The sequence below is a fragment of the Oncorhynchus nerka genome, linkage group LG9b, assembly GCF_034236695.1.
Source record: "Oncorhynchus nerka isolate Pitt River linkage group LG9b, Oner_Uvic_2.0, whole genome shotgun sequence".
NCBI lineage: Eukaryota > Metazoa > Chordata > Actinopteri > Salmoniformes > Salmonidae > Oncorhynchus > Oncorhynchus nerka.
The window spans coordinates 50,107,172-50,117,171 of NC_088424.1; the positions used below are offsets into that span (position 1 = coordinate 50,107,172).

Here is a 10,000-nt window from a genome sequence, read left to right on the forward strand (position 1 = left end):
TGGCTATGTACATAGTCAATGGTAGGCTTCGAGGGGACTCCTATGGTAGGTACACCTATAGCTCATCTCTTGGCAGTAGTACTGTAGACTACTTTATCACTGACCTCAACCCAGAGTCTCTCAGAGCGTTCACAGTCAGCCCACTGACACCCCTATCAGACCACAGTCAGCCCACTGACACCCCTATCAGACCACAGCAAAATCACAGTCTACTTGAACAGAGCAATACTCAAATCATGAGGCATCAAAGCCAAAAGAACTGAATAATATCAAGAAATGCTATAGATGGAAGGAAAGTAGTGTGGAAACCAAAACACAACTAGTCAACAACACATTCAATCCCTTTTAGACAATTTCCTGGACAAAACATTTCACTGTAATAGTGCAGTATATTTGACCTCTCAGCTTCCCAATCAAAGCAGACAACCTAAGAAAATTAACATCAATGACAAATGGTTTGATGAAGAATGCAAAAAAACGAAGAAAGAAATTGAGAGTCCTGTCCAACCAAAAACATAGACCCAGAGAGTCTACGCCTTCATTATAGTGAATCACTAAGACAATACAGAAATACACTACGGAAAAAGGAGCTTCAGCACATCAGAAATCAGCTCAATGTAATTGAAGAATCCATAGAATATAACCCCTTCTGGGAAAATAGGAAAACACTAAACAAACAACAACATGGAGAGTTATCTACACCTCCCTCACTGTGTCGACCTCTCTCTATATCCTGTCTTTCTCTCCATGCTAACATTTGCACAAGTAATGTGAAAACCTAAACAGGATATTTGACCTCTCAGCTTCCCCATCAAATCGAAACATTTTCACCTAAAAAAATTAACAACAACGACAAATTGTTTGAATAAGAATGCAAAACCCCAAAACCAAAGCTATACAAATTGATAGAAAGTGATGTTGGGGGAAAAACATACGACATTATAAAATCATGAACACAAACAGTGTGCGGTTAAATTGGCAAAAAACACACACATTTCTTCACACAGGGTCGTGGGGTGAGACAGGGATGCAGCTTAAGCCTCACCCTCTTCAACTTAAATATCAACGAATTGGCGCGGGCACTAGAAAAGTCTGCAGCACCCGGCCTCACCGCACTAGAATCTGAAGTCAAATGTCTACTGTTTGCTGATGATCTGGTGCTTCTGTCACCAACCAAGGAGGGCCTACAGCAGCACCTAGATCTTCTGCACAGATTCTGTCAGACCTGGGCCCTGACAGTAAATCTCAGTAAGACCAAAATAATGGTGTTCCAAAAAAGGTCCAGTCGCCAGGACCACAAATACAAATTCCATCTAGACACCGTTGCCCTAGAGCACACAAAAAACTATACCTCGTCCTAAACATCAGCGCCACAGATAACTTCCACAAAGCTGTGAACGATCTGAGAGACAAGGCAAGAAGGGCCTTCTACACCATCAAAAGGAACATAAAACTCAACATACCAATTAGGATCTGGCTAAAAATACTTGAATCAGTTACAGAACCCATTACCCTTTATGGTTGTGAGGTCCTGGGTCCGCTCACCAACCAAGACTTCTGCAAAAAATATCCTCTGTGTACAACGTAAAACACCAAATAATGCATGCAGAGCAGAAATAGGCCGATACCCACTAATTATCAAAATCCAGAAAAGAGCCATTAAATTCTACAACCACCAAAAAGGAAGCGATTCCCAAACCTTCCAGAACAAAGCCATCACCTATTGAGAGATGAACCTGGAGAAGAGTCCCCTAAGCAAGCTGGTCCTGGGGCTCTGTTCACAAACACAAACACACCCCACAGAGCCCCAGGACAGCAGCACAATTAGACCCAACCAAATCATGAGAAAACAAAAAGAGAATTACTTGACACATTGGAAAGAATGCTATTTGGTCCTAAACAGAAACCTGACTCTCAAGAGAAGACAGGCTATGTGCTCACTGCCCACAAAATGAGGTGGAAACTGAGCTGCACTTCCTAACCTCCTGCCCAATGTATGACCATATTAGAGAGACATATTTCCCTCAGATTACACAGATCGACAAAGATTTCTAAAACAAATCCAATTTTGATAAACTCCCATATCTACTCTACTCTGAAATTCCACAGTGTGCCATTACAGCAGCAAGATTTGTGACCTGTTGCCACAAGAAAAGAGCAACCAGTGAAGAACAAACACCATTGTAAATACAACCCATATTTATATTTATTATTTTCCATTTTGTACTTTAACTATTTGCACATCATTACAACACTGTATATAGACATAATATGACATTTGAAACGTCTCAATTCCTTTGCATCTTCTGTGTAATGTTTACTGTTAATTGTATATTGTTCTAAAACACTTTAGTTTATTATCTATATGGAAAGATATGTTTCCCATGACAATAAAGCCCTTGGAATTGAATTGAATGGAGAGAGAGAGATCAACAGAGTGAGAGAGGGAGAGAGAGAGAGATCAACAAAGAGAGAGAGGGAGAGAGAGAGATCAATAAAGAGAGAGGGGGAGATCAACACAGAGAGAGAGGGAGAGAGAGAGAGATCAACAAAGAGAGAGAGGGAGAGAGAGAGAGATCAACAAAGAGAGAGAGGGAGAGAGAGAGATCAATAAAGAGAGAGAGTGAGATCAGCACAGAGAGAGAGAGGGAGATCAACACAGAGAGAGAGGGAGATCAACACAGAGAGAGGGAGATCAGCATAGAGAGAGGGAGATCAACACACAGAGAGAGAGGGAGATCAACACAGATAGAGGGAGATCAACACACACAGAGGGAGATCAGCATAGAGAGAGGGAGATCAACACAGAGAGAGAGGGAGATCAGCATAGAGAGAGGGAGATCAACACAGAGAGAGAGGGAGATCAACACAGAGAGAGGGAGATGAACACAGAGAAAGGGAGATCAGCATAGAGAGAGGGAGATCAACACAGAGAGAGAGAGGGAGATCAACACAGACAGAGGGAGAGATCAATAAAGAGAGAGAGTGAGATCAACACAGAGAGAGGGAGATCAACACACAGAGAGAGAGGGAGATCAACACAGATAGAGGGAGATCAACACACACAGAGGGAGATCAGCATAGAGAGAGGGATATCAACACAGAGAGAGAGGGAGATCAGCATAGAGAGAGGGAGATCAACACAGAGAGAGAGGGAGATCAGCATAGAGAGAGGGAGATCAACACAGAGAGAGAGGGAGATCAACACAGAGAGAGGGAGATGAACACAGAGAAAGGGAGATCAGCATAGAGAGAGGGAGATCAACACAGAGAGAGAGAGGGAGATCAACACAGACAGAGGGAGAGATCAATAAAGAGAGAGAGTGAGATCAACACAGAGAGAGGGAGATCAACACAGACAGAGGGAGAGATCAATAAAGAGAGAGAGTGAGATCAACACAGAGAGAGGGAGATCAACACACAGAGAGAGAGGGAGATCAACACACAGAGAGAGAGGGAGATCAACACAGAGAGAGAGAGGGAGATCAACACAGAGAGAGAGGGAGATCAGCACAGAGAGAGGGAGATCAACATAGAGAGAGGGAGATCAACACAGAGAGAGAGAGGGAGATCAACACAGAGAGAGAGGGAGATCAACACAGAGAGAGAGGGAGATCAACACAGAGAGAGAGGGAGATCAACATAGAGAGAGAGAGAGGGAGATCAGCACAGAGAGAGAGAGGGAGATCAACACAGAGAGAGAGGGAGATCAACACAGAGAGAGAGGGAGAGAGAGAGATCAATAAAGAGAGAGAGTGAGATCAGCACAGAGAGAGAGAGGGAGATCAACACAGAGAGAGGGAGATCAACACAGAGAGAGGGAGATCAGCATAGAGAGAGGGAGATCAACACACAGAGAGAGAGGGAGATCAACACAGAGAGAGAGGGAGATCAACACAGAGAGAGAGGGAGAGAGAGAGATCAATAAAGAGAGAGAGTGAGATCAGCACAGAGAGAGAGAGGGAGATCAACACAGAGAGAGGGAGATCAACACAGAGAGAGGGAGATCAGCATAGAGAGAGGGAGATCAACACACAGAGAGAGAGGGAGATCAACACAGATAGAGGGAGATCAACACACACAGAGGGAGATCAGCATAGAGAGAGGGAGATGAACACAGAGAGAGAGGGAGATCAGCATAGAGAGAGGGAGATCAACACAGAGAGAGAGGGAGATCAGCATAGAGAGAGGGAGATCAACACAGAGAGAGAGGGAGATCAACACAGAGAGAGGGAGATGAACACAGAGAAAGGGAGATCAGCATAGAGAGAGGGAGATCAACACAGAGAGAGAGAGGGAGATCAACACAGACAGAGGGAGAGATCAATAAAGAGAGAGAGTGAGATCAACACAGAGAGAGGGAGATCAACACACAGAGAGAGAGGGAGATCAACACAGAGAGAGAGAGGGAGATCAACACAGAGAGAGAGGGAGATCAGCACAGAGAGAGGGAGATCAACATAGAGAGAGGGAGATCAACACAGAGAGAGAGAGGGAGATCAACACAGAGAGAGAGGGAGATCAACACAGAGAGAGAGGGAGATCAACACAGAGAGAGAGGGAGATCAGCACAGAGAGAGAGAGGGAGATCAACACAGAGAGAGAGAGGGAGATCAACACAGAGAGAGAGAGGGAGATCAGCACAGAGAGAGAGGGAGATCAACACAGAGAGAGAGGGAGATCAACACAGAGAGAGAGAGGGAGATCAGCACAGAGAGAGAGAGGGAGATCAACACAGAGAGAGAGGGAGATCAACACAGAGAGAGAGAGGGAGATCAGCACAGAGAGAGGGAGGGAGATCAACACAGAGAGAGAGAGGGAGATCAACACAGAGAGAGAGGGAGATCAACACAGAGAGAGAGGGAGATCAACACAGAGAGAGGGAGATCAACACAGAGAGAGAGGGAGATCAACACAGAGAGAGAGAGGGAGATCAGCACAGAGAGAGGGAGATCAACACAGAGAGAGAGAGGGAGATCAGCACAGAGAGAGAGGGAGATCAACACAGAGAGAGAGGGAGATCAACACAGAGAGAGGGAGATCAACACAGAGAGAGAGGGAGATCAGCACAGAGAGAGAGAGGGAGATCAACACAGAGAGAGAGGGAGATCAACACAGAGAGGGAGATCAGCACAGAGAGAGAGGGAGATCAACATAGAGAGAGAGAGGGAGATCAGCACAGAGAGAGAGAGGGAGATCAGCACAGAGAGAGAGGGAGATCAACACAGAGAGAGAGAGGGAGATCAGCACAGAGAGAGAGGGAGATCAACACAGAGAGAGAGAGGGAGATCAGCACAGAGAGAGAGAGGGAGATCAGCACAGAGAGAGAGGGAGATCAACACAGAGAGAGAGAGGGAGATCAGCACAGAGAGAGAGAGAGGGAGATCAACACAGAGAGAGAGAGAGGGAGATCAACACAGAGAGAGAGAGGGAGATCAACACAGAGAGAGAGAGGGAGATCAGCACAGAGAGAGAGAGGGAGATCAGCACAGAGAGAGAGGGAGATCAACACAGAGAGAGAGGGAGATCAGCACAGAGAGAGAGAGGGAGATCAACACAGAGAGAGAGAGAGGGAGATCAGCACAGAGAGAGAGGGAGATCAACACAGAGAGAGAGGGAGATCAGCACAGAGAGAGAGGGAGATCAACACAGAGAGAGAGAGAGGGAGATCAGCACAGAGAGAGAGAGAGATCAGCACAGAGAGAGAGGGAGATCAACACAGAGAGAGAGGGAGATCAACACAGAGAGAGAGAGGGAGATCAGCACAGAGAGAGAGGGAGATCAACACAGAGAGAGGGAGATCAGCACAGAGAGAGAGGGAGATCAACACAGAGAGAGAGAGAGGGAGATCAGCACAGAGAGAGAGAGGGAGATCAACACAGAGAGAGGGAGATCAACACAGAGAGAGAGAGGGAGATCAACATAGAGAGGGAGGGAGATCAACACAGAGAGAGAGGGAGATCAACACAGAGAGAGGGAGATCAACACAGAGAGAGAGGGAGATCAACACAGAGAGAGAGAGGGAGATCAACACAGAGAGAGAGGGAGATCAACACAGAGAGAGAGAGGGAGATCAACACAGAGAGAGAGAGGGAGATCAACACAGAGAGAGAGAGAGGGAGATCAGCACAGAGAGAGAGGGAGATCAACACAGAGAGAGAGGGAGATCAGCACAGAGAGAGAGGGAGATCAACACAGAGAGAGAGAGAGGGAGATCAGCACAGAGAGAGAGAGAGATCAGCACAGAGAGAGAGGGAGATCAACACAGAGAGAGAGGGAGATCAACACAGAGAGAGAGAGGGAGATCAGCACAGAGAGAGAGGGAGATCAACACAGAGAGAGGGAGATCAGCACAGAGAGAGAGGGAGATCAACACAGAGAGAGAGAGAGGGAGATCAGCACAGAGAGAGAGAGGGAGATCAACACAGAGAGAGGGAGATCAACACAGAGAGAGAGAGGGAGATCAACACAGAGAGAGAGGGAGATCAACACAGAGAGAGAGGGAGATCAACACAGAGAGAGGGAGATCAACACAGAGAGAGAGGGAGATCAACACAGAGAGAGAGAGGGAGATCAACACAGAGAGAGAGAGGGAGATCAACACAGAGAGAGAGAGGGAGATCAACACAGAGAGAGAGAGGGAGATCAACACAGAGAGAGAGAGAGGGAGATCAGCACAGAGAGAGAGAGGGAGATCAACACAGAGAGAGAGGGAGATCAACACAGAGAGAGAGGGAGATCAACACAGAGAGAGAGGGAGATCAACACAGAGAGAGAGGGAGATCAACACAGAGAGAGAGGGAGATCAACACAGAGAGAGATCAACACAGAGAGAGAGGGAGATCAGCACAGAGAGAGAGAGAGGGAGATCAACACAGAGAGAGGGAGATCAGCACAGAGAGAGAGAGAGGGAGATCAGCACAGAGAGAGAGGGAGATCAGCACAGAGAGAGAGAGAGGGAGATCAGCACAGAGAGAGAGGGAGATCAACACAGAGAGAGAGGGAGATCAGCACAGAGAGAGAGAGAGGGAGATCAACACAGAGAGAGAGAGAGAGGGAGATCAGCACAGAGAGAGAGAGAGGGAGATCAACACAGAGAGAGAGGGAGATTAACACAGAGAGAGAGGGAGATCCACAGCAAAAGTAGATTGACAGACACAGTGTAGGTTAGCGACCAATAGGGTTACAAGTTGCTACCACAGGCTGCAGAGGAACTAGGAAAAGAGTGGAGGGGATTGGTTCTAAAGAGGAAAGGTCGTGTCTTTTAATACCAAGTCAGGACATGCTGGAAAGAAGAGACTTTTAATGAGGATAAACTGGCAGAGAAGTTTGTGGGTATTGTGGAGAGGGTTCTGGAGAGGGGGGTTGTGGGTATCAAGAAGAAGTGTCCACAAATCAAATTGGTCATCCAAAGAAACACAAAGAGGCAGAAACCAAAATAGAACAGAATGTTTCACATACGTTTCTAACATGACCTGTCGAAGCAACCCACCCCCCCCCATAAACCAAACGGACAGAACTGTAGGAGCAAGTTTCACTGGGAAGTTAGGTACGCGAGCAGGGAAAGACAGGCGTGTTTAGATGCTTGGAGGACCGGAGGACCAGAGGTATAGAGGATGAGAGGAGAGGTGGAGAGGAGATGGAGACGTGGATGAGAGAGGAGAGATGGAGAGGTGGATGAGAGAGGAGAAGTGGAGAGGAGATGGAGAGGTGGAGAGGTGGATGAGAGGGAAGAGATGGAGAGATGGATGAGAGAGGAGAGATGGAGAGGTGGATTAGAGAGGAGAGATGGGGTTATGAGATGGAGAGGTGGATGAGAGGGGAGAGATGGAGTGATGAGATGGAGAGGTGGATGAGAGGGGAGAGATGGAGAGGTGGATGAGAGGGGAGAGATGGAGAGGTGGATGAGAGAGGAGAGGTGGAGAGGAGATGGAGAGGTGGAGAGGTGGATGAGAGGGGAGAGATAGAGAGGTGGATGAGAGATGAGAGATAGAGAGATGGATGAGAGAGGAGAGATGGAGAGGAGAGATGAAGAGGTAGAGGGAGGAGAAGAGTTGACCAAAGGAGAGCATGAGTGAAGAAGAGGGAGGGAAGTCAAACAGTGATGGATGGATGCGACAGGATGGATGAAAGGCGAGCAGGTACCTACCTGTTCATGATCAGATACACGCGACCATTGACTTTAGCATGACTGTGTGAGGAGAGGAAGGAATGGAGAGATGGCAGATGGCAGAGGAGGAGGAGAGATGGCAGAGGAGGAGGAGAGATGGCAGAGGAGAAGGAGAGATGGCAGATGGCAGTAGATTAAAGAGAATAGGATGAGAAGCAAGTGGGAACATGAATGAGGCTACTAGAACATGAAGGAGGCTACTAGAACATGAAGGATGCTACTAGAACACGAAGGAGGCTACTGGAACACGAAGGAGGCTACTAGAACATGAAGGAGGCTACTAGAACATGAAGGAGGCTACTAGAACACGAAGGAGGCTACTAGAACACGAAGGAGGCTACTAGAACACGAAGGAGGCTACTAGAACATGAAGGAGGCTACTAGAACATGGAGGCTATTAGAACATGAAGGAGGCTACTAGAACATGAATGAGGCTACTAGAACATGAAGGAGGCTACTAGAACATGAAGACAAGACATTAACACAGACCACTACATCTCCAGCATTTCTCTGTAGGTCTTATACATTAGAGAGAACAAAGTACCAGAGGTAGATACATGATAAAAAACCATCCAGCCAATCCAAACTCTAGTCTAATGCGTTGAAAGATCGCTGGTCAGTTCATCAGGAACTGCTGTTAGCTCTCTCACACAAACACCTAGACTTAAGCTCAGTGGGTTAACACAGTCTAGAGACGTATCGGGGTTCGAACCCCAGTCACAAACACAGCTCATCTGGAAATGCAGCTGTGACTCGTGTTAGCTCCCCCACATTAAGAACTTCAGCCAACACAGGGTTCAAATCCCCGTCAGCTCACCTCATGGTGCTGAGACTCATGTTATCTCCCTGTATTGACACCTAGTCCTAAACTTTAGCTCAGCGGGCTAACACAATCAGTCCCCCAGTCTCACCTGTAGATGGTGCTGTCCTGTTTTTGGGCCACAGCCTTCAGGTCAGTGAGCAGCAGGAAGCGGTCATGGAAGTAGTGAAGGTGAAGGATACACACCAGGAGGAAGGAGGTGGGGATGAAGATACGTGTGAAGAGCATCGGTACGGAGAACTGTTCTAGCCCCAGGTCCATCAGTCTGGAGAGAGAGGAGGGGAGGGGAGAGAGAGGAGGGGAGGGAGGAGGGGAGAGAGAGGAGGGGAGGGGAGGGGAGGGGAGAGAGAGGAGGGGAGAGAGGAGGAGAGAGAGAGGAGGAGATGGGAGAGGAGGAGAGGAGGAGAGAGGATGAGAGAGAGAGGAGGGGAGAGAGAGGAGGGGAGAGAGAGGAGGAGAGGGAGAGGAGGAGAGGGGGATGGGAGAGGAGAGGAGGAGAGAGGAGGAGAGAGAGAGAGAGGAGGGGTGAGAGAGGAGGAGAGGGGAGAGGAGGAGAGGGGGATGGGAAAGGAGAGGAGGAGAGAGAGGAGGAGAGGAGGAGAGAGGAGGGCGGGGGAGAGGGGGAGAGAGAGGAGGGGAGGGGAGGGGAGAGAGAGGAGGGGAGAGAGAGGAGGGGAGAGAGAGGATGGGAGTGGGAGGGGAGAGAGGAGGGGAGGGAGGAGGGGAGAGAGAGGAGGGGAGGGGGAGGGGAGAGAGGAGGGGAGGGGGAGGGGAGAGAGAGGAGGGGAGGGAGAGAGGGGGGGAGGGGAGGGGAGAGAGAGGAGGGGAGGGGAGAGAGGAGGGGAGGGGGGAGGGGAGAGAGAGGAGGGGAGGGGAGGGGAGGGGAGAGAGAGGAGGGGAGAGAGAGAGAGGAGGAGATGGGAGAGGAGGAGAGGAGGAGAGAGGATGAGAGAGAGAGGAGGGGAGAGAGAGGAGGGGAGAGAGAGGAGGAGAGGGGAGAGGAGGAGAGG

At 48.6% G+C, this 10,000-nt stretch overlaps 1 protein-coding gene across 1 annotated transcript in view; it reads right to left on the reverse strand.

Annotated features, from left to right (window-relative positions):
- The window catches only part of LOC115115063 (piezo-type mechanosensitive ion channel component 2-like), a 321,930-nt gene that overhangs the window by 175,309 nt on the left and 136,621 nt on the right, over nt 1–10,000 (reverse strand). Inside the window, exons 18-19 of the mRNA XM_065013810.1 lie at nt 9,082–9,255; nt 8,150–8,191 (exon numbers count right to left, since the gene is read on the reverse strand). Of these exons, the coding sequence (XP_064869882.1) occupies nt 8,150–8,191; nt 9,082–9,255 (216 nt within the window). The remainder of the gene's footprint in view (nt 1–8,149; nt 8,192–9,081; nt 9,256–10,000) is intronic.